Source organism: Galeopterus variegatus, unplaced genomic scaffold (genome assembly GCF_000696425.1).
Source record: "Galeopterus variegatus unplaced genomic scaffold, G_variegatus-3.0.2 Scaffold889, whole genome shotgun sequence".
In the NCBI taxonomy this organism is placed as follows: domain Eukaryota; kingdom Metazoa; phylum Chordata; class Mammalia; order Dermoptera; family Cynocephalidae; genus Galeopterus; species Galeopterus variegatus.
The window spans coordinates 184,823-209,249 of NW_007727000.1; the positions used below are offsets into that span (position 1 = coordinate 184,823).

Genomic DNA, 24,427 nt, shown 5'->3' on the forward strand with positions numbered 1-24,427 from the left:
GGGGACGGGGCTCGGGGAGGCTCGAGTCGCTCCGGCCGCCCCGCCCGTGGCTTCCGTACGTCCCGGCGCGGCTCCCGGTGGACAGGCTCGGACTTGGGGAGGCCAGCCTCGCCCCCGGGGTGACGGGAGCGCTGCCCCGCGCCTCGAGCCCGGGGTCCCGTCCTCTCTTATCTTCCCGGCTTCCGGGTGCTCCCCGCCCTCACTTCTCGGGCCGACGGGCGTTGTCCGCGGCCATCCCTGCCTCGCGCCCGCCCTGCCGCGTGCTCCCTTCCTGGTGAGCCCGCGCTGTCCCCCGGCCCTCCTGCCCACGTGGCCAGGCCTGCCTTTTCCCACTCTGGCACGTGCCCTCAGGCAGCACGCGTGTGCTGATCCCTCACCACGTGACAAGCACCGTGTCAGGGATGGGAGGTAAACAGAAACACAGGTGTCGTCTTCAGGAGATGCACGCACATGGTAGCCAGAGCAGACTGTCAGCGATATGTAGATGCATATAAGTAAGTAAGGCGGCCTAGTCATAGAAAATAACAGGGGAGACTAGGCAGACGGGTGAGGGATAGGGGTAGTACCTCTGCCGTGTGATATTTAAGTCAAGAAATAAAAATGAGAGAAGGGGTAGCCACGTGAAAAAGGCAGGCCCGGAACAGTGAAAAGAGAAGCTTCGTAGGTAAAGAGCCACGTGTGTTCCAGGAACTAAGGGAAGAGTCAGTGTGAGGAGGATTTTGGGGGGGGGGGTTGAGGGGATGAATTTGGACAGGCAGACCCAGGCCAGATTATGGAGAGCTGTGGTTGCGACCATACCAGATCAGGTGAAGGGGTGTGGCTTCAATTTAGACTTCAGTGGAGCTGAAGGGCAGAGCTGTTCAAAGTGCTTTGTCTGTGTTTACACTTAAAGCCCTACTTTACACAGATGGCAGTTAAGATCCAGAGAACTGATCTAACTTGTCTCAGGTCCCTCAGCTGAGCCAGGGTCACTCCTTTGTGTTGTCTTTCAAGGCTGTAGAAATAAATCCTTTAAAAAGAGAGATTTTGACTTCTAATGCAGACAAAACGTTAGCTGAGCCCACTCAAATGGTTGTCACAGGCCCAGGTGTCTCCAGGCTGTTGTAACTGGCCGTTTCTCTGTTTTAGGTTTGGACCCCCTGTATGCAGACAGTTTAGTAGTGGCGGAGCCTATCCCAACATACCCCTTTCTTCTCCCTTACCTGGAGTACCCCAGCCGGTTTTTGCTACAGTCGATGGACAGGAAAAGTTTGAAACCAAAGTTACCACACTGGATAATGGGCTTCGCGTGGCATCTCAAAATAAGTTTGGACAATTTTGTACAGTAGGAAGTAAGTACAGTTGGTAGTGTTGCAGGTGGTCTCACTTGTTTTAACATGTTGTAGTTGACTGTCAGTTGTAATTAGTATATCAATTATGAATTGTACCCTGAGTGGAAGCATGTTAGAAATCTGAAGACTTAGTAACCAAAATATGAACAGTGACCATTTCTGGTGGTTGCATTTAGGGTAATTTCCCCCCACTTTTTTTTTTTTTTTTTTTTTTTTTTTTTTTTTTTTTTTACTATTTTGTAAATGTAAAAGTTTTCTATCACAAATATTAAGTGTATATTTTGTAAATGTTGACATACACGTATACCTGTGAAACCATCATTGCAATCAAGATAGTGAGTATATATCTGTCACCCTAATTGTCGCACTCTTTTACCTGCCCATAATCCTGCTGACTGGGCCAATTGTCGAGCTAGGGCTGGGTCTGGAGTTCACAGACCCCTCAAGCCCGTTCACAGACTGGGTCACAAACCGTTCACACGCCAGGCTGGGTCCTCAGACCCCTCACATGCCAGGCTGGGTCACCAGACCCCTCACATGCAGGTCTGTGAACTAGGTAACCAGCAAACAGGTCCTTGGGAGCCATAGGTTCGAGAGCATGGCCCGTGCACAGCACAGCGGATGCCCGAGGCAGTTGCCAGCCAAGCCGTGGTGCTGCGCGTGTGCACTAACTCCACCCACACAACTTATTTACAAAGAAATGGGCTCTACCACTCTCAACCAGGCCTAAGGCAAGGGGACCTGATTAAATTATTCTATTTTCCCAACACTAATGTACAGTTACATGTCACTAAACAAAAGGGTTACATCTGAGAAATACACCGTCCAGTGATTCTGCCGCTGTGTGAACACTAGAATATAATTACACAAACCTAGATGGTATAGCCTACTGCACACCTAAAATCTTATGGGACCACTGTTGTATATGCAGTCTGTTGACAAAAACGTTGCTGTGCAGAACATGACTAATTAAATCTAGGTGTGAAGTCACGTTCACAATTGTAAAAGGTTTCTGTTCATTAAATCTTCTGTTTTGAACATCTTTAACCTGTTAATTTTCTTTTTATTACCAGTTCTTATTAATTCAGGATCAAGATATGAAGCAAAATATCTTAGTGGAATTGCTCACTTTTTGGAAAAATTGGCGTTTTCGGTCAGTGTCCAATTTGTAATTTTTGAGACTGTACTTAGGAAGGATCTTTGAAGTCTTTCTTTTTTTGAAATGGTTATTTGAATAAATGATTGTGTTTCTAAGTTAATGTTAATAAAACACTTAACTTGAAAGATAATTTGTTTTCACGTGTTTTAAGAGCAAATTTTGTTAATATTTTAGGGGTTGTTTTGGATTGCTTATTTGGATTTCTTATTTGTTTTTATTAGTCTACTGCTCGATTTGACAGCAAAGATGAAATTCTGCTTACCTTGGAAAAGCATGGGGGTATTTGTGACTGCCAGACCTCAAGGTACACCAGCTTTTATCTACGAACTTACTTTGTGTTCACCGGGGGCTGTAGTTCTCACGCTTGGTCAGAGTCCCACCGAGCCCTCCCTCTGGAGAGGCCGTGGAGAGCAACGGTGAGAAGTGAGCCCTGGCCTGGAAGGAGAGTCGGGTGGAGAATTAGATGGGCAGAATACACAGGTGGCAACACTCACACGAGAAACAAAGTCCCAGGAAGCCTGCTGACCCCATCAGTCCAGCTAGACTGTTAGCAGATGCTGGGGATACAGAACAGGCCCAGATACTTACAGACAGGGTGGAGGCCACATATAGGTAATGGACGCAAGAGCTGAGGGTAGTGGGAGCCTGGAGGACAAGCAGCTAACTTGTCTGGAGTTGGGAAAGGAATCATAGGAAGCGTGGCATTGAGGCTGGTTCCTGCAGGAGCTTGCCAGACAGATGAGGCAGGAGACGTTCCAGACCCAGGGAACAACAGGGCCCAAGGTTCCCAGCTGGAAGCGGCAGAGGTCTGTTTGGGGACAGGGAGGGGGACAGGATATAGCTGAGCACAATTCGGGGGGCATGTGCTTTGGACAAGGGGGAGTTCTCTGTATGGCAGGTGTGGGGCACATTCAGAAAGCTCTGGGTAGTGTGAGGTGGGTAGACGCAGATACAGACCTTTTTAAATGGTTGATTACTTAAATCTGAATGCCCCAAAATTGTACATTAAAGACATGTTAAATGCCAGGAATTAAAGTTAGCATGGAGGTAATATATTCATATTTTAAAATAAGTTGTATTGAAAAACCTCTGGTTCCTGGCTGCCCACAAATGACACCAGACTCAGTGTTAGGCTCCCGCGTTCTTGCCTCAAACCCCTCACCTCCTTCCCCCAGTGAATGCCTTCCTGGGCTCAGACGGGCTGCTGACTCAGCTACACCGCACCGAGCCTCAGCTCAGGCTCTTGTTCCTGCTGTTGTGCCCAAATAAGGCTGCAGCCCACTCAGAGTGGCTCCTCTCTAGGGTAAAGGTCCAGCCCAGTCCCCCCCTCTGCAAAGGCACTGGTGACCGTGTCCCACCTCATGGGGCTCACGCTTCTCTGTGTGGCAGTTGTGTCTGTTCTTCATGGTCTTTTGGTTACACTTGATCTCAGTTCTGTGATCGTCTTGTGCTTGTTCCTTCCCTGACCGACTCTGTGCACTTCTGATCACATAGTGCCTCGTTCTCTGAGTTAATGTTACAACTGGACAACAAGCTCTGTAAGAGTAAAGTTGTCTCTGTGCCCTGACCATCCGAGGCCGGGCGTGTTTCCATATTGACCGGTTCATTCCACAAACACTTAGGAAGCACAGGACAGAGCACTTCACCTTTCAAGAGAGCCTGTGGTCACAAAAACCTCTCAGAATCGGCTTCATTTTGACTCAGCACTGTGGTTTCTGCCTGCCAGGAATTCGCAATGTGACACGGGAAAAGTGGGGAAAAGAGTGCTGGTCCTTGTGGTGGAAACTCCCTGCCGACAGGCAAGGCAGCAGTGTGCTCCCATCCTGCTGAGTGTGGGGTCGGTACCTGCTCACCACTGTTGGCTTGTTTTTTCTTTCTAGGGACACCACTATGTATGCTGTGTCTGCTGACAGCAAAGGCTTGGACACTGTGGTTGGCTTACTGGCTGACGTGGTCCTACACCCCCGGCTGACAGGTGTGGATCCAGGCCGCTGATGCCTGAGGTGGGCCTGGGAGTGAGGGAGACCAGGGAGGTTTGTTGATGCACTGCAGCTAAGGACAAGCACCGTGTTATTGGAACCTTGGGTTTATGCAGCAGTGATAGTGCCATCTCACTAGAAGCAACGCTGGTGGTTAAAAAAATCCAGTTAGCTCATTTGGTTAGAGTGTGGTGCTAATAACACCAAGGTCAAGGATTCAGATCCCCATATCAACCAGCTGCAAAAAAAAAAAACTCTGGCATTTTAGAGAGTGCTTAATATTTTGATGTATCACTTTGTGCCATTTTACATTTTCAGTGAAATTGGTTCTTTATTTCAGAAAGGCACCTCAGACTGTCTTTAAACACCCTGACTGGCATGCTGCCAGGAGTTTCCATTTCTTTGTCTCCATTGCCCTGCTTGGCCTTGCAGATGCAGGACTGTGCACTCCCTGCCAGGAGTGGGCCGGGAGAGAGGAATGCTCATTGTTCCAGCCACTCTGACAGTGTGCTCTGGCTCCCAGCAGCCTGGCCTCGGTGTTCCAAGGCTGAAGTTCTGTTTTAAGGTCTTCGCGAAACTTGTTGTCACAGCTGATTATAGGACACCACTGGCATTAGTCTGTGCCTCTTATGGGTGAGGAAGCCAAAAATGGGAGCAGGTCCAAATGGCTGCTTTGTCGCAGAGCCAGGGTGAGAGGCAAGAGTCACCCTGGTCCCTGCTCACCACAGCACCCCGGCCCTCACACAAAGAACCCAGGTTTGCCCTAGATGAAGGCAAAGGTGACCGCCAACACATGACACTCAGCGCCTGCCCAGTGACTCAGGGTTCATGCTGGAGTCTCCATCCTTACCTGCGTACGCTGAGCTCTGTCTTTGGGTTCTTTTGCAGATGAAGAAATGCAGATGACTCGGATGGCCATCCAGTTTGAGCTGGAGGACCTGAATATGCGGCCCGACCCAGAACCGCTTCTCACTGAGATGATTCACGAAGTAAAGTATAGAATCACCAGTGCTGCACGTCCAGATCAGTGGCCTCATAACTCCTGGGACTTTGGGGGTCACTGGCCTCCCTGAGGTCGTCCTCGCGGGTTCTGGGTGTTGACAAAACATTCTTAGTTTCTGAATCTGCTGTTGGCGCAGTGTTTGTATTTTCAGTTCTTTCTTTAGAGTAGTCTTTACCACTCTGTCTATAAAATCACCTTTTTATAATGGTAGGTACTTCCTGGAGGGGTAGATTTTACGGTTTTTATAAATATGAGGTACTTGAAAAAGTTCATGGAAAGATTCATAGATGTCTTTCAATTCTATCTTTCCACAAACTTTTAGAAGTAGTCTTGTGCACACAAAGTGGCAGCTGCTGCACTGTAGCTAAAGTGACCAGCTTGTGTAGGTTTTTTCCGAAGCTATTGCTGGAGAAGGGGCAGCGGGAACCTTCACTGTGTCATTTGTTGTTATCTCCTTCCTTTATTAGGCTGCTTATGGGGAAAACACGGTCGGCCTCCACCGTTTCTGCCCCCCAGAAAACATAGGGAAGATTGACCGAGAAGTGCTTCATTCCTACCTGAGAAACTACTACACCCCCGACCGCATGGTGCTGGCTGGAGTGGGTGTCGAGCATGAGCACCTGGTGGAATGTGCCAGAAAATACCTCCTGGGAACCCAGCCAGCCTGGGGGCACGTGAAGGCTGTGGATGTCGATAGATCAGTCGCACAGTACACCGGGGGAATGGTCAAGGTGAAGTGGTGGCGGGAAAGGTGTGAGCTTGGGCGACACACACTTCTTCTGACTTGTGTTTTTGGGACGTTTTACATTTATCCTGAAGGTGTTAGAACTTGACCTCACTCGTGGCTGTACCGCAGTGCACACGATAGTCCCACAACATCATAAAACATGCTCCTGTTGGAAGCTGAGAGCGCAGGACTGAATTCTGCTCCAGCAGAAGGTTAAGGACACTCTTCCCTGTAGTGGAAGAATTTACCTATGTTTGTGTAGGATTTCTCTTCAGCCGCTTTTTGGACGATCTATTCTGAGGAGCTTGCAAGTCCTGCTTATTTTCCATGTGGGCCACGCTTATATGCTGTTTTGGTTACAGCTAGAAAGAGACATGTCCAATGTCAGCCTGGGCCCGACCCCGATCCCTGAGCTCACACACATCATGGTGGGCCTCGAGAGCTGCTCCTTCCTGGTAAGTCCAGGCGCAGGATCAGACGGTGCACCCTGGGCGGTGAGTGGGCCCTTGGGCTGAGCTCTGCCTTGTCCCCGCAGGAGGAAGATTTCATCCCCTTTGCCGTATTGAACATGATGATGGGTGGCGGCGGCTCCTTCTCAGCCGGTGGGCCCGGCAAGGGCATGTTCTCCAGGCTCTACCTCAACGTGCTCAACAGGTGGGTCTTGGCCTCCGTGTAGCTGTCCTCAGGCCACTCGGCAGGCCGAGTGTGTTTTTGGATTGCACTGCCACCTTCCAGGTGTTCTTTCTCCAGTCTTCCGTGGCCTGGCGTTGAGTCGCCTTTGCCCTGACAACCCCCTGTTCCCTCAGGCACCACTGGATGTATAACGCGACCTCCTACCACCATAGCTACGAGGACACAGGCCTCCTGTGCATCCACGCCAGCGCCGACCCAAGACAGGTGCCTGCCCTCGGCTCTCGTCCATTCATGTCCCAGGAGCAGCTGCTGCGCTTTCAGGCAGGGCTGTCCCCGCATAAGGCGGGTCACACTCACTGCCTTGCTCTACTTGTAGGTTCGAGAAATGGTGGAAATCATCACAAAGGAATTCATTTTAATGGGTGGGACTGTGGATGTGGTAAGTAAGGCCTAGAGCCATTTTCAGATTTGCCCACAGCACCTGACAAGGGAGAGGGCTACATTGTAGGAATGGCCAGCTGCGGGCCTTGTCCTCCAAGCCCCTGTGCCCCAGTCCCAGCAGAACAGCGCAGCTGAGAGCAGCACAGGGGCAGGGCTGGGCCACTGTGCTTCGGGAGCCCTCTGCAGCCATTGGTCATTTGAGAGCAGCCCCTGCACCTTCCCTGGGCTCTCGGTCTGGTTCCCTCCCGTGGGCCTAGTGGTCAGGGGATGACCATGTGGCCTTCCTCAGCATGGCTGAAGAGACAGGAGTCTGTGTGTGCTTAGCACCTTCTACAAGGTGGCTGTGAACTAAGGCAGGCACAGGGTTTTTTTTACTTGAGGTTTCTCCCTCCATTTAAGGTGTGAACCTAAATTTTTGTTCACTCATATTTTTTTAGCTTAGTTTTGATACGTTGTATGATTGGAAGCCTTGTCACTTCCAGGACCAGAGCAGGTACTAATAGGCAAATTTCTTGTACACACATATGGAGGTACATGTGCACACACGCACAGTGCCAGGTGAGCACTGTGTGCCCACACGTGTTGGAGAACATGCGTTACCTTTGGATCTTTTCTGCACATTCGAAGTTTTCTGCAATGATTACATACTCCGTTTTGATCATGAAAAAAAGTATTATCTAAGAAATAAAAATGGGTTTAAAAATTAGTCTTCAGTTCATCAGTGTTCTGCCAGAGAAATAATACTTTCCACTAATGTGAAGTCAGTTTGAGATAAATTTAAAGTATTTCAGTGTTTGAATTATTTTACTTAAAGGTTGGTGGGGGAGCTCAGTAGCCGTCTGTTTTTGAGTTTGACGGCCCCCAGGATTTGTTAGTGTATCGTTTCTCAGCTGCTCCCTGGCTGTACCCAGAGCTTACAGCCTGAGCTTTCTTAGTGAAGTTTGCTGGAGCCGTAGTGCTCTTGGTTCCGGGCCTACTCGGAGGTTAGGGAGACCCCTTTGGGCTGCTGCCCTTAGAACTTCCCAGGCTGGACACTGTTGCCTGGACCCTGCACCTGGGGAGTCTGGGTAGGATCCCTGAGCCTGGTTTAATTAGTTTTCTTCCTGGTTTTGCTGTGCGGCCAGTTTGGGGTCCTGGAGTTTGGGTTTTTAACATTTTTAACCTCCTGCTGCTCCATGTCAAACACACAGTAAGGAAGGACTCAAGGGAAGCATGCTTCTCCCTAATCTCAAGTGTGGCAAAGGTCCCATGAGGTATAGCACCAACCCTCACCCAGAAAATGTGGGGGAGGAGGTGTGCAGGCCATGTGGTGGGTGGGGCTGGTATGGGGGGCACGTGAGGCCACTGGGAGGGCCCAGCTGACCCAGTCGCTGGTCTCAGGTGGAGCTGGAACGAGCCAAGACGCAGCTGATGTCCATGCTCATGATGAACCTGGAGTCCAGGCCTGTGATCTTCGAGGACGTGGGGAGGCAGGTGCTGGCCACCCGTGCCAGGAAGCTGCCCCACGAGCTGTGTGCGCTCATCTGTGAGTACCACCGGGCAGGGCTGGGTGGAGGCTTCCTCAGCCCGAGGGGTTCTCAGATTTTTACAGCAGGCCCATCATGAAGTTCACTCATTAGACAAGGAGCTTGCCCCTTTGTAAATATGCTAACTCCTGTTGTGGTGGGTATGTCTGTCTGCATTTGAAAATAAGTCTAAACCATAGACACATCCCCGTTTACCAAGAAAAACTCACTTCTGTGATTTCGCTCTGGTTCACCCTCGGTTCACACCCAGTTGCAGCTGGACCCTCTGGATCCCTCAGCAGCTCCTTCCTTGGCAATGGGAGTGATACAGGTTGGCCACCCCCTTGGTCCGTTCAGTGACAACAGCCTTGACGTGTTTAACTGACATCCTCTGCTCTCTGTGCTAGGCAATGTGAAGCCAGAAGACGTCAAGAGAGTTGCTTCAAAAATGCTCCGTGGTAAACCTGCAGTGGCCGCCCTGGGTGATCTGACTGACCTGCCTTCTTACGAGCACATCCAGGCGGCGTTGTCTAGCAAGGACGGGCACCTGCCCAGGATGTACAGGCTCTTCCGGTAGAGTCCCTCCAAGCTCCGACGTAGACCGGAGTAGGTAGAGCACGTTTCTGTCCGTGTTACTGTGGATGTGGATTTAGTGTAAAAAGATGTCAGGTTCTGTAAACAGTGCAGACAGTGAGACACTTTGCTTAACTTGAATGGACAAATTTAATGTTGCCAGAACACCCACTCAGTCTCATTCTTTCAGAATCGAATATGCCTATCATTGGAATAAATATTTACCTTCACTAATCCAAGCAAGAAACCAGGTCAAGTGTAGAAAAATTAAAAGCAGCCTGCTGTAATAAAACCAGGTTAGTGTGGTCACCTTATCACAAATTCTCAGCATGCAGGTCTGCTACAACTTCCTTAAGACCAGCGGTCACTGAGTGGGTGAGCGCCAAACGTGGGTCTGTTGGAGCCCTCCCGGCCTCCTGGGAGGCCTGCACTGCCCACCCCAAACTGCTGTGTTCCTGCAATGGGTCCCAGGACTCACCTTTGACAAACTGGGCGAGGCAAGAGCACGTGGTGTGTGTGTGTCCACTGTAACTCTGATAATAAAGTGGGGACCGTTTTTCTTACCACTGTGTTTTTCTTCACCCTTACTAGAAAGGGATTTTTTTGTTTTGTTTTGTTTTGACCGGTAAGGGGATCTCAACCCTTGGCTTGGTGTCACCCACACCACGCTCAGCCAGTGAGCGCACCGGCCATCCCTATATAGGATCCGAACCCGCGGCCTCGGCGCTACCAGCACCGCACTCTCCCAAATGAGCCACAGGGCCGGCCCACTAGAAAGGGATTTTTAAAGGCCTGTCTTAACTGGAGACTTTCCTAAAATAGAGATCCTTTTCCCTGAAAATCGTCCAGTTTGACCCATTATCTCAAAGCCTCTTGTCCTTTAATTTTGAGGTGCATTCTGATTTCAGAGGTGTCAGTGTGTGCAGGGGTGTGACCGATGGGTGATGGTTAGTGGCAGTGGTGAAGCTGCAGACACTTTTTTGTTTTTTTTTTCCTTTTTGTCTTTTTTCGTGGCCGGCAACGGATTGTAACCCTCAGTGTCGCGCCCGTACCGGACCGGGACCGGCAACAGGATCGCAACCCTCGGGGTTGCGCCCGCCCCTTGCTCAGCCAGTGAGTGGGAACCAGTCTGTATGTGGGATCTGAACCCTCGGCGGGAGCGCCACCGCGCTTCCCAAGCGGCGCACTATAGCAGTGCACCACCGGGCCGGCCCCAAAGCTGCAGACACTTTGAGAGGTGGGAGCTAGAGAGCTGCACGGTGTGGCCTGCGGGTGCAGACTCTTCAGGAGAATTGAAAGGCTAACTGGCTGGGAAGGTAGGCTGTGGCTTAAAACTTCAGTGTGGTGTACATCAGTAGTTCTGAAGTTTAAACACCCACAGAGATCACCCCTGGGAGCTGGGGTTGGGTGGGGGGAGGTCCTGGGAACCTGCATTAGCCCCCACAGGTCGTTCTCAGCTGCCCTGTTTTGTTGGGAGAAGAGTCTCCAGGTCATGTTTTTTGAGTAGCTGAGAAACCTGGCCTCTGCAGTACAGATTTTGAAAATACACATTTTGGGAAATTGGTACCTTTACAACACACATGTGTACCAGCAAAGGTGACTCAGAATTTGCCCACATGGGAGGTGTCCGCTCGCTGCCCACCTTGTAGAATCCAATCCACTGTGGTTGGAGCAGAGGAAAATGGCATAATGTTTCTAAGAGTGTGCATTTTTGGTTGTTAGAAACTTTCTATTGCTATCACATTGAAAAAAAAAATGCCTGGCAGCATGTAGAGATGGGAAGCTGGACCATGTACTGACCGTTGAGCACGCGTGGTGGGCGTCACGATGCAGTGGAGGTCAGAGCTGGCGTTGGGCTTGCAGAGATCCTGATGAAGCAGGCCTGCTCCCCACTGCCAAGCAGCCTTGGAGCGACCTTGGCAGAAGCGTGGAGGCCCGGAGGGAAGCAGGAGCTGAGGGGAGCTGGCCCTCAGCAGAGGGGCTGACTGCGCACCTCCCGCAGCCCAGCTCTGTTTCGGCTGCAGTGGCCGTAAAGTCTGCACCAGCCCCTGTAGCAGAGTGGGGGGACAGTGGTGGACAGGCCCCATGTGCGCCCTCGGGGTGGCAGCTCAGTGGGAGCGTGAACATTCACAGCAGAGGAGCCAGCCTCTCTGAGGGGACAGAACTGGAGGAAGAAGTTTTAAAGCAGTGTTATTGAGCTCAGGATATTCTCACTTTCGTGGAAAGTGAAGTAAGCGACGCTGTGTATTTTTTTTGGCGGTTGGTGGATAGGGGGCATCTGAGCCCTTGACCTTGGTGTTACCGACACGACGCTGTAACTAACTGAGCCACCCCGCCAGCCTGCTGCTGTGCTCTCACGGTGTACGTTTCATCCTTTGTCAGTAGGCAGTTCCAGCCATTTATCCTGTAAAATTATGTCTGTTTAAATTCTCTTTTAGTGAAAGAAATGAATTCTAGATCTGGGGATTTCCTATTTGTCCATCTTCTTTTGATGGAAAATAAAGTTCAAAACATTTTGTAAATTCAAAAATAAGGGAAAAAAAATTCTAGATACTGCTACCAGACGCCAGTGTCTGGTGTTTCGGAAGCCGGTGCTAGTACAAGTCTTCTCTGGGTCCCTGCCGCTGCCTGCCTGGTGCTCTGCCTACTTCAGGGCCTCTGAGCCGCTTCCCCAGCCAGGAGCACCTCTCCCTGGACTCCTGGCTCCTCCCTCGCCTCCCCCTGCAGCCGCACACCAGGCTCAGGCTTTCCCTGCACACGCGCGCTTTGCCTCTCCCCTTCTGCACTCGTGCACTTTAGCATCTTTCCTCCCGTCTGCCAGCCCCGCTAGGACAGTCGCTGCTGAAGACAGGCCCTTTGCTCGCTCCCATGTTCCAGCGGCCAGTCTGGGCACGGCAGGACTGTCAGTACTTGCCGAACGAATGAGCGACAAGCCAAGCGCTTGAGAAAACCAGAGCCGAATTTTAAAACACCTCACGCTTGGGCCGAGCCCGTGGCGCACTCGGGAGAGTGCGGTGCTGGGAGTGCAGCAGCGCTCCCGCCGCGGGTTCGGATCCTAGATAGGGATGACCGGTGCACTCACTGGCTGAGCGCGGTGCGGCCGGTGTCAAAAAGGACAAAAAATAAATAAATAAATAATAAATAAAACACCTCACGCTTGGTTCTTCTCACATTTCTATATGAGATCCATTTTCCTTAGATTGGCCAACTTTGTCTTAAATTGAATTTTACACCTCACGCTTGGTTCTTTTCACATTTCTATATGAGATCCATTTTCCTTAGATTGGCCAACTTTGTCTTAAATTGAATTTTAAACTAACGTTCCAAGTGAAATTCCATTCATTTAAAATCTGACGGCTAGTCTCAAGTAAGTCACACCTCTTGACCCATGACGTTACAGATGTGCGTGCTACTCCCGCAGAGACGGGACGCTGTTAGCCTCAAACCAACTAAGACACTCAAGCGTCACGTTAAAATCTCTTCCCAGGTTTGTGTCAAAGAAAGTGCCTAGAGAGGATCTGTGAAACCTGACTCATGTCAAGTCCCGTTACCACAAAAATAATCTTTGTAACAGATTTTCAACTGATTTGAAACTTGCAGCACATTAATTCAAGCGAAATTTTATACATAGACCATCTGAATAGTGTATTGAAACTAGATGGGACTGACTGTGCCCTCGTTAATGGGATTTTTTTGGGGGGGGCAATGGCTTGTGTGGGGATTCGAACCCTTGATTGTGGTGGTACCTACCAACACCACACTCAGAGCAACTTAGCTAACCAGACAGCCCCAGATTTCTCTTTTTATCAAGAGATTGTGTATTGCTTTATAATTTACCTTCCGTATCTCGGAAGCTGACACTAATATGGGTTTTACATGATCGTTAGAACAGTCCACGGTCTCACCGTGTCACGGCGCACTCACGTCGGAAGTGTTCTCTTCGTCCTAGAAGGGCACTTTCATGGCTAACCTGGCTCCTGGAGCAGTGAACTGCGGATGTAGGATTTTAAACACACACAGCAGAGGTGAACGAGACAAGATTGTGGTTAGCGGTGGAGAGCTGAGACCAAACTTTCCGCCCTGAATTTCACGGACCTTTTTAATAGGAACAGGGCATGTGTACAGGTGGTTTCTTTCCAAGAGCCAGTCTCTGGCCAGAAAGAGAGTTTAAGATTCAACATATGCATTTATTTAAAAATATAAATATGGAAAAATAATTTAAAAGACGAGATTGGATGTTACTGGACTTTTACACATTCAAAGTCTGCATTTTTTTTAAGAGACGGGATAAGGTGCAAAGAACAATAGTGAGCTCTGAAGCCTCCGCCAGACGGGAGGAGACCGGAGCTCGGTGGTGGCGCTGGCGCTGGCCCAGCAGGCAAGCGGGTGACGCGCGCAGCCCACACCGGTTTCTCAGGCCACAACACTCCACTTCCAGTAATGTCGTTCTGAGGCTGACGTTACTAGAAGCAACTGATGCGAAATCACCAAAACCATGACCTGTTTCCACACACAGGCCCTGGCCTATGGAGGAAGGGGGAAGGGCAGCGAGCCCCCCAGACGGGTGCTGGCCACTGCGTCACATCCCGGAAGTTCAGCCTCTGGATGGCGCCTCCGCCTGAGCTGGGCTCTGGGGCATGCCCAGAGAGGGGTCTGAGACCCCAGACTCCTGTGGTGTGGAAGGACCCTCTGTGTGCCTGAGGGGCTGCCAGGAGGGTGTGGATCTGGAAACGCCAGCTCTGGGTGTGGAGACATGAGCAAAGGCAGCAGAGAGAGGAAGTGTGGGGACCTGCTGCTGCCCCAGAGCGTGGCACTGCTCAAGGCCAACCTGACAGATGCCCGAGTGTGGCTGGAGGTGTGACGCTTTGTGTGGGGTCCAGGCTCTCTCTGCCAGTGCACATGGGGACATGTCACGGGCGGGTGGCTTGCTCAGGGACGAGGAAGGCAGCTTCCTTCCTGTCCCGCCACAGCCCCCTGCCATCCTCGGGCTTTCGTGGTGAGAAAGCAGGACAGCCCCTCGGGTGGGGAGGGCTTCCTCAGGATCCTGGGGCTCACTGCCCCCCGAGCGCACACGGCCCGTCGTGTCAGGCACCTCCCTGCTGCAGTCGGAAGGTCCTCCTTCAGCCAACTTCAAGAAACGGTACAAATAGCGCTGGAGATCTGATTCTTCAGCACTTGCTGTCTCTGAGTTTCTTTCGAGATCCGTCTTTTAATTCCTATTAAGTACAGTTCTCGGTCAAACTTGCCGGCAGCTAGGGGAATGCTGTGGAGGAAAGAGCTGTCACCAGGGTGCCTGCGGCCGCTCTGCTGCAGACGCCGTGGGGTCGGCCTTCCGCGGCTGGGCTTCCTCTAGCACACACAGACACCTGCTCCTGCCCCTGAGGCCAGGAAGGACTGGGTGGCCGCCCCGACCCCAGCCGCAGTGCTATGCGTCTCCACTTCATTTCCTAAAGCCTCACACTGGCCCCCGCCTGCCTCCTGTACCACAGGGTGGCCAGCCAAGCCCAGACAGCACAGCCCGAAGGTCTCAGGACAGGCCTCCGGTGGTCACCCCAGGGGTTACCATGACCCTCTACGTTCCCGTGACAGCAACTGGCAGCAGCCCTGCTCCTGTCCTGTCTGGATGTCACAGTGTCATGTGATGGCAGCACATACACCCTTGTCGAGTGTGTCACCCCCTGGCCCTGAGCCCCCACCAGGCCCCAGAAGGAAGGCGTGCGCGGGGACACTGACTTGTCTCGCCCAGGCCTCACTTGCACCCGGAACAGGCCGTACACGGGGCGGTGGTCGGAGGTCTTGATCCCAGGGCAGGAAGAGTACTTCAGAGGACAGATGTCACCCTTGTGGCGGCTTTTGTATAAGACCCGGTCCTTCAGGAAGAGAGTTCAGAGGCAGGAGGGCTGCTATGCACAACTGTATCCCAGGTGTGGCCCCGGCTGTGCTGCAGGGAACCCCTTGGGAGCCCCTTTCCGTGTCCAACCCTGCACTTACATTGTGCCAGGTGTCCACGAGCTAGCGGGCCAGTGACCCTGCCCTTGTGGCCCTGAGTCCCTAGAGACCCTGTGCGTATGTCACCTGTCCCCACTCAGCTCTCCAGGAGCAGATGGGGAGCCATCCAGCCTCAGCGGCTTCCCTAGGCTTCCACCAGATGCCACAATTTGCGCAGAGCTGGAGCCTGGGCCTGGTGGTGGGCGGGAGGGGGAGGTGCGTGTGGCTGCGGCCTGGGGCAGGGCGGTGTGCAAGAAAAGGGCTCCCACGAGAGCTCCGAGGGCTGGCTGCCAGCCCAGCCTCCCAGCGCCATCGCAGGAGGGCACTGTCCTCAGCCAGAGGAGACTCAGAGAGGGAGTCACTGGCGCCAGGCCACACAACCCAGTACCCTCACCTGACCTGCTGCGGCTGTACACCTGACCTGAGATATAAGCTTAGGGGAGGTCCCTGCCTAGAAAGCCAACCATGTTCAGCAGGTGGACAGCAGGGTCGGGTCTAAGGCAGGGGTCGAGCCAGGGAGAAGGTGCACTCACCGTATAGGAGGGGGTCCTCTGCTTGGAGGTGCTGTCGTAGGTGTCCTTCCCAATGTCAAACTTGTACGTCGGTAGGAAGTGGATGTCCGGCTCTTGGAAGCCCTTGAAGACAGACCCTGCAACAGCGCGGCTGCTCAGACCAGCTGGTGCTGGCTGCACCCCCCGCCCCTGGCCCGGCCACTCACCTTTCTTCATTTCCCGGGCCAGCTGGTCCTGCCGCAGCAGCGCAGGCACGTCCGCCTCCGGGCCTTGCTGCAGGATGGCCTCCACGGCCTCACGCCTGGCACTCAGGCGGAAGTTGAAGTCTCCAAACCAGAACACCTCGTCAAACCGGGTGGTGACATCCGCTGTGGCACATGTCGGAACCATGCTGGGGCCAGGCCTCCCTGTGACAGGCAGCCAGCCCCAGAGGGGTGACAGGGACTCCTTGGTCTGGGTCCCTCCCTGTCCCCAGAATCACAGGCAGGCAGCAGCTCTGGGGGACACAGGGTGGGGGGAGACAGCGTGGGCAGCACAGCTTTCTGAGTGGCATTCACATTTGGACAGTGTGGGTGATTCAGAAAGCACCTGGAGCGGCTCAGGTGCAAACAGCGACCCTGCCGCCCACGGTGAGTTGACTGTCACTGCTCAGCTGGGTGGGGGCGGTGGCAGCGACGACTTGGACCCAGGCTAGCGGATGCCTCGCTCCCAGTGGACAACCCAAGCAGGCCTCCACCTGCCCAGCTGCTAACTGGTCTAAAGGACAGCCATGCCTCGTGGGGGGAAACGCCCAGAGTGACCACTGCAGCTAGCGGGCGACTTCCTAGACCTTTCTGACCTTGATTCTCAAATGCTGAAAGCACTGCTTCTGCTAAACACTCCCCAGGACAGGGAAGGGGCCAGGTGAGTCTCCTGAGGGCCTCACCTGCGCTGGAGTGGTAGGGGTTGGTGTCCGGCACGACCCTGGGCAGCGCCAGGTCTTGCACGGTCCTGGTGTAGTCCAGCAGCCGCTCCTCCACCTTCCCGTCTCCAGCTGTGAGAATAGAAGCATGGCGGGGACTCAGATTTCTGGACACTCCAGTCTCCTTGTGTAAGGAGCCCTCACCTTGCACCACGTTCTGACCTCACAGTGTCTACACAGCAATGGCCCCACCCGGGTATCTGCTGCGAGGCCTGGTCAGCAGGCAGCTCTGCCTCAGAGGACCAAGGACGGGCCAGCATAGCACAGTGACCGTCCTGAACCTCACGTCTGCTCTCAGGGTCCTCACTCACGTCTCATCAGTGCAGTACCCGCTAAGAACAGAGAGTCCCCTGCAGCCCTGGGAGATGATGCTGAGCGGCCAGCAGCTCCTGCCCGACAGGCCCTGCCAGGCAGGGGACAGGTGTGCGCAGCAGCACAGCAGGAGGTGGGCAGCGACTTACAGGTGAAGTGAGACGTGATGAAGAGGAAGGAGGTTCCAAAGAAGGTGAAGCTGAGGCCCACGGCCCCCTTGGTCTTGATCTGAGACACGATGCGCGTGGTCACCGCAGAGCTCTCCACCTCTGCAGGAGCAGAGAGTCCCTCAACGCCAGGGTGCAGGCCCCACGCTGGGGGGCGCCGTCCACCCTCTGTCTGCACCCAGAGCCAAGCCAAGCCACACCTACCTGAGCAGAACCAGATGAGGTCCCTGCGGATGAACAGGGACAGGTAGAGCACCCCATGGGCCGCCGAGGACAGCAGGATGTAGTGGGGGCCCAGCGTCTCCTGTAGACGTGTCTCCCACTCCCGCCTGCGGAGGATAAAGTGGGGTCGGCTGGGGGACGTGGCCTTCCTGCTCTGCTATCCCCAGACCCGCTGCCCAGACAGCTCCCTTGAGGAGCTGCCGGGGTAACCCCACGATTTGTCCCATTGTCTTGCACCATGGGTGGCAGATCAGCAAGAGGAGGGGCTGAGGGAGCATCTGCAGAAAACCCTGCTGGGCCAGAACCTGGCACCGGTGGGAGTCACAGGCCCAAGTTCTCAATCAAATGATGTAGGGCCGGGTCCCAGATCCTTGCTGAGTCCCCATGTGAGCATTCCCACCCCACCCTCACTGACACCCTCCCTGTCTGGACTTGCAGACCAGGCACGGGTGGAGCCCAGGGACCCCCCAAGTGCTTGGTGCAGATGGGGGTTCCCCGGCTCTAGCCAGGCCACCTGCTGTTCTCAGAATGGATGCAAGGAGACCCACATGGCGCCCACTCCCCAAGCACCAGGGAAACTCGTCACAATGCTGCAGGGCACCCTGCCATTGAGGAGTCAGGCTCAGAGCCTCCAGGGGACTGAGTGGCCTCAGTGACTCACATTTCCAGACCAAGCTGAGACCCCACCAGTTCCAGACACAAAGGCCCACCTCGGTAGTGCTGAACACGCAGGACACTGGAGGGCCCAACAGGCTTGGAGAGGGTGGAAGCTGGCTCCCTACCTGTTGGAGCAGCCCTCCTGGACCCCAACGACATACAGGTCCTGGGCATAGTCGGCCTCAGCGGGCAGCAGGAACTCATCCAGGCTTTGTGGCAGCTCCTGGGAGGAAGAGCCATGTGACAGTCAGTCTGAGGCCATCAGGCTCCTTCCTGGGCTGGGGACAGAAGCCCACGGGTGAGTCCCTGCTACACTGTCTATAGGTGGTGATGAAGAGTCTCGTCTGAATGAGGGGAAAACTGAGGCCACAGCCAAGATGTGATCCACCTGGCAGTGCACAAACAGCCGTGACTTTAGTCTCCAAGGGTGCCCTCCGGCATGCCAAAGGTATCTCAGATATGGGCAGGCCACCCTCAGCCTATTTCCTGACCTGAACATGAGTTTGTCCAATAGCCACCTCCTGGTCTATCGCCACAGCTGCATCTGGCCCCTCCCTTGTGCACCCCTTGGCATCGGGGCACCCTGCCTGTGCAGCTCGTCCAAGTTGGGCCACCCCCAGGTGCATCTCCCTGCTCCCTGGGGCACAGGCTCGAAGTCACCTGCTGCATTCCCCAGCACGTGGCCAGGGAGGGGCAGATGGGAGGGCTGGGGCTCGAGGGTCCCTTGCAAGGGAAGTGTTGCAGTGGGATGTGTTGTGGGGGCTTGGGCCTTCCTCAAGGTCCTCTGCAGGAAGATGGCTGCACCCCACTCATTCCAGCCACGCCTCGCCTGGCGCCTCTCACCTTCTGGCCCTGCATGTTCCAAGTGGCCACGAAGAGGGCCACGCTCCTGTCTGGGAAGTACTGGGCCAGCTCATCCGCCCCCAGCAGCGCCCTGTTGGCCAGGAGACTCCCCTCCAGGTAGCTCCTGGGAAGAAGGGAAGGGACAGGATTGCACAGCCAAGTCCACAGCAAAACCAACCAACCAACCCCAGGGGGGCGGCCCCTGCCACGCCGGCTGGCAGACTTGTGGGCTTTGCAGGAACTTGGTCTGTCGCAGCCACTCAGCTCCACCCTGGGGCGCAGACGCCGCTGCAGGTGCTACCAACGCAATGGAATGTGAGTGAACTTCATTTACACGGACACTGAAATCTGCATTTCATCTGATTTCCAGGTACCATGAAACATTGCTACCATTTTTTTTCTTCCACCCATTTAGAAACATAAAACCCATTCCTAGCTCGCCTGCGGTACAGAAACGGGCAGGGCCGGGTGTGCCAGCCCCGCTCTCCCGGCTGCCTCGCCCAATGCTCGTGCTGCTCCTCTCCACGCAGCGCCTCCTGACACTGTTTTCTTGTGCAACAGGGGACGACCATCCGCTCTTCCACACCGGCACCCACCAGTGGCCCTGCCCTTCTTCCTGCCGGCCCAGGCAGGGGGCCTCGGCCAGGCGCGCAGCCGCTCTCTGCTTCCCATCGTCTCCCTCTTCCTCGCGAGGTGTTCACTTGAAGCCGCTGGTTTTTCTCCACTGAGCTGCCTGCAGGACCCCTTTTTCTCTGGGGCCCTCCTTCCCCTCAGAGCCCTGTTCCAACGCAATTCCACTCCTGGCACCCAGGGCTAAGGCCGGCTGCTCCCGAGTCTGCGCCCAGACGGCACATGCTCGCATGCAGTGGCTCTGCCTCATGCGTCCTCTCATTCCACTGCAGCCCTCTCTTCCCCCACGCCATCCATTTGTTGGAGGAACTGTGTCATTTGTCCTAGGAAGTCCCGCCGCACGCTCATGGCCCCCGTCACCTCCTATGAGAATTAGGTACATCCGGAGGCCAGTGTGATTCTTCCTCATGACCAGGCAGGTCATCCTGGGCGCCCCTGACAGGTACCCTGTCTGCCCGTCCTGCCCCCGTGACGCAAGGGCGGAAAGTGGGTCAGACGGCATCAGCCCGATTGTCCCCCAGGACATCCCTCATCCCCGCTGCCCGACCACATGGGCACCATCTCTTTAGGAGCATTCGGCGCATCCTTTCTTGTTTCATGTACACAATGTATGCACGACTCTGTTCCAAGGTCACTTGTTTCCTGTCTGTCTTGTCCCCCTCCCCCATCACTGTGGATTTCTTTAAGCATTTATTTATTTATATTATATTACTGCCACCTTATAAAGGTCCCAGGAAGGGACAGGGACATGTAGAGTGAGCCTAACACCAGCGAGCAGATTCCATTGGGTGTTTTCAAGCCTCTGGCTCAGTCCTTCCATTCTACTTGCTGCGATCTCACGCCCTCGCCCTGTGAGCAGGGACCGGTACTGCTCGGAACGAGAGGCCCATGGCACGTCTCCTGGGCACGGCTGACTGACGGAAACCACACTCTGTTCCCACGAACTCACCAAGCTTCGCAGGACAAAGGTTACATCACATCTCACCCCTAACTGCTGAAATCCCTGATCGGCCAGTTGGGGTAGTGAGCTCCTGCTCTGCTTAGCTGGGAAATGACCCCAGGAGACCCTGGGTGAGCGGGGGCTGGCCCTTGGTGGCCTCCTTGGAGCCTGCCACCCTTGCCTTCTCCAAGCCAGAAAGCCATATGGTCAGTTTGTCCAGCTCTGTGCAGGGTGTGATTGGGGAGCAGCAGGGCAAAGGGCACAGTCCTTGTGTCCATTCCCAAGTGCAGCCATGGGAGCACAGCCCCCTTGTAGACCCCACCCCGCCCAAAGCCAAGGCCAGGGCACTGCAGATCTGTGTGAAAACATGCAGGACAGCCTCGGCAACCTGGGCTGGCTCACAGAGTCAGTGGGGAAAGACCCCCGTCACCCCCTGGCAGCACCCAAAGCACAGGGCCACTGTGTAACAGGGGTCAGCAAATCTGGTCCAGCCAGATCCAGCCCGTGTGTGTACAGCCCATGAGCTAAGAATGGCTTTTGTACTTTTAAATAGTCAAAAAAGAAAAATAGAATGGTGTCTTGTGGCCCGTGAAAATTACATAAAATTCAAATCTGTGTTCCTAAATAAAGTGCTGCTGACACAGCCACCCCTCTGTCTGTGGCTGCTTTCCCACTGCCACGGCTGTCAAGTTGTGATAGGGACTACTGGCCCTTGTCTTTTTTTTTTTTATTTTAAAGATGACCGGAAAGGGGATCTTTTTTTTTTTAAAAAGATGATCGGTAAGGGGATCTTAACCCTTGACTTGGTGTTGTCAGCACCACGCTCAGCCATTGAGCGAACCGGCCATCCCTATATGGGATCCGAACCCGTGGCCTTGGTGTTATCAGCACCGCACTCTCCCGAGTGAGCCACGGGCCGGCCCGGAAAGGGGATCTTAACCCTTGACTTGGTGTTGTCAGCACCATGCTCTCCTTCGTAAGCCACGGGCAGGCCCCTCTGCTGGCCCTTTTCAAAAAAAACTTTGGGGCCAGCCCCGTGGCGCACTCGGGAGAGTGCAGCGCTTGGTAGCGCAGTGGCGCTCCTGTCACAGGTGCGGATCCTATATAGGGATGGCCGGTGCGCTCACTGGCTGAGTGCGGTGCGGGCGACACCAAGCCAAGGGTTGTGATCCCCTTACCGGTCACATAAAAAGACAAAAAAAAAAAAAAAAAGTTTGCCGACCCCTATTCCAGAACAAGCCAGAGTCGGGAAATTGGGAGTTTTAGGCAGCAGAACCAGGTTAAGGAATCTCCATCAACCTACCATTTCCTGGTTGTCTAAAAACAACGATTCTCCTTTTCTACGAAAGGTATATCTAGGTAAATTGCATACACTTTAAAAAATAAGACACTTGATGTGCACTAAGAAATTTCACCTTCAAAGAAAACTTGTGGTGAATTATTTTAAGAAAGCACACGATTTTGTCCTATAAATGACTGCACGTGCTGCATCCCAGGGTGCCAGATGCAGCCTGGGTGGGGAGCCGGGCATGGGGCCGTGGGGTGCCCGTCAGTGTGGCGAGGTGCAGAGGGCTCATCTGCCTGCGGGCCGACTGCAGGTGCAGGGAGGGAGAGCCCACCCTCAGTGACTGCAGTGGGCTGAGTGGTGGCCCCCAAAGACATGTCCACCGCCTGACCCCCAGAGCCTCAGAAAGCAACTTTATTTGGAAATAGGGTCTTTGCAGATGCAATTAGTTAGGATCTCAAAATGAGATCATCCTAGATCACAGTGGGCCAAAATTCAGTGACTGGTGTCCTTCTAAGAAGAAGAGAAAACACAGAGAGACCCAGGAGATGACCTTGTGAGTGTGGGCGAAGCCAGAGAATGCAGTGATGCAGCCAGGAGCCAAGGGACGCCTGCCACCACCGCCACCAGGAGCCACAAGAGGCAGGAAGGATCCTCCCCTAGAGCCTGGGCTGGTGAGCGTGGCCCCACCCATACCTTGATCTTGGACTTCTGGCCTCTAGAACTGGGAGAGCCAAGTTCTGTTGTTTTAAACCACCCAGTCTGTGGTCATTGGTCACAGCAGCCCCAGGACCAGTACCAGAACCCCTCACACCTTCTGTCCCTTCTCACAGTTCCCCTCCTCCCCACCCCAACATGCCCAGCAGAACAACAGGATTTGGGGTGACAGCTGCGGGGAGGGGAGGAAGGGCAGGGTTCAGGGACACTCTCCCAAGTCACAGTATGAGCCCCTGAGCACAGGCCCCCAGACCAAGATCCCAGGACGAGAGCAGGCTCGGGAGAGGAAGAGGCAGGTCTGGACAGGCTGAGCTCAAAGGTCTCTGGAGCCCCCCGTCTGGTGAACTCGGGGATCTGGCCTCAGTGTAGACGAGCCAGAGGCATCCATCTGGGAATCATGAGTAGAGCGTGATGACACCGTGGGCGGGATCCCACAATCTATAGGTTTTTCAAGCTATAAATCAATACGGATTGATGATTAAAGCTGCAGAGAGGCCAAGCACAGGAAACCAAGGGCCTGTGCACTGCCCTTGACCACAGGGTTGTGGGGGCCGGAATGAGAAGCCCGTGACAGAGCATTTGGCAATATCATCATGTCAGAGGGCTCGCGGTTCCAGAAAGCTCCAGACACTTGCCTAGGAAGCAAAGTGCGGCAGATCGGCACCGTCTGCTCTCTCCCCGCCCTGAGTAAGTGGACTCTGGGTGTCCCCTCAACCCAGCAAGTTCATGTCTACCTATAGGTCTTTGGGCCAGCCTGTGCCCAAAGAGCCCTCCAGGGTCACTCGCCACAGCGTTCCTTCCAGTGAAAGCGCGGCTCAGTGTGCCCCCGATGACCCCGCAGCCGGAAACAAGGGGCAGGTTCACACACTCTGCCAGAGCTGCCCGAACAGGAAAGAAAGACACCAGATACAGAACAGCGCGCGGAGTGCGATCTCGTCTGGGCAAACACAGAACGAGTCAGAAGGACCTCTTTCTACAGGCACGTCGTGCCCATGAATGGAGGACAAGTTCTGGAGAGACACGGAGAGAACCGGAGTGGTAACCGCTTCTGGGAAGCAGCGCGGAGATGGGGATGGCAGGAGGGAGTGTCGCTTCCTTCTGTTTATGGGTCTCTCTGCACCTTAGCCTGCTTTCATGTGAATACACTCACCTGGTTCCTGCGCACTTGCTCCTAAACGCTAGAGGAAAGCCCTGGGGTGAGACCCTCCCGGGGGCCCTACCTGCTCCGGATGTCCTTGGTGTGGATGGGTGCCAGGAGACTGGAGCATTTGGTGGAGCACAGGGACCCGGCATCGCTAGCCGGGGGGCTGCGGGGCCAGCTAGGGCCCAGGCCGCCGCAGGCCCACACCAGCCTGGTCTGCATGCGGTGCTTGTAGTCGGCGTGATCTGAGTCCACCTTGCTGGCCGTCCTCAGAGCCTCGGAGGCCACATTCAGGCTCAGTGGCGGCGGCGGGCGAGGGGGACGCAGGCTGGCCAGCCTCGGGGAGCTGCCCGCCGAGGCTGAGGCGGAGTCTCTGCGCAGGAGGTCCGGGGAGGCGCTCACCGTCCCAGGGAGACAGTTGCCCCAGGAGGACCGGCTCCCTCCCTCGCTGACCGGGGCCCTGCGAGACTTGGGGATCTCGGGCAAGGAGGTGCTCAGGCAGGGCGCGGTGCAGCCGTGGGTGGCGGGACTGGGGTCCTCACCCTGCACGGAGTCCCTGGAGGGACTGGTCCCCTCCCGCGCCACCAGGCCCTCGTGGCCGCTTCGAATCCGCCGCCGCCTCGTCCAGCCCCTGTCATCGAGGGACCGGGCTCGCTCCAGCCTGGGCCCCGCCGGGGGCTGCGGGGCGACGGGGGTGGCCG

General features: G+C 54.5%; 2 protein-coding genes across 2 annotated transcripts; one reads left to right on the forward strand and one right to left on the reverse strand.

The window, feature by feature from the left end:
• Positions 1-1,242: 1,242 nt before the first annotated feature.
• On the forward strand, positions 1,243-9,914 carry PMPCA (peptidase (mitochondrial processing) alpha). Its single transcript, XM_008573192.1, has 13 exons — positions 1,243-1,331; positions 2,405-2,484; positions 2,712-2,781; positions 4,290-4,300; positions 4,371-4,465; positions 5,358-5,458; positions 5,940-6,203; positions 6,562-6,654; positions 6,735-6,853; positions 7,006-7,096; positions 7,209-7,271; positions 8,654-8,798; positions 9,186-9,914. Exons 2-13 carry the CDS (start codon positions 2,429-2,431, stop codon positions 9,353-9,355), a joined length of 1,278 nt encoding a protein of 425 aa, XP_008571414.1. The 5' UTR covers positions 1,243-1,331; positions 2,405-2,428; the 3' UTR covers positions 9,356-9,914.
• Positions 9,915-13,432: 3,518 nt separating this feature from the next.
• INPP5E (inositol polyphosphate-5-phosphatase, 72 kDa) lies at positions 13,433-24,419 on the reverse strand (the record flags this gene model as incomplete). Its single annotated transcript, XM_008573193.1, has 10 exons — positions 13,433-14,614; positions 15,085-15,221; positions 15,873-15,988; positions 16,058-16,219; positions 16,777-16,884; positions 17,274-17,393; positions 17,496-17,620; positions 18,296-18,393; positions 19,014-19,137; positions 23,806-24,419. Coding segments are annotated over 10 exons (1,737 nt in total), but the record flags the coding sequence as incomplete, so codon positions are not given.
• Positions 24,420-24,427: the final 8 nt, after the last annotated feature.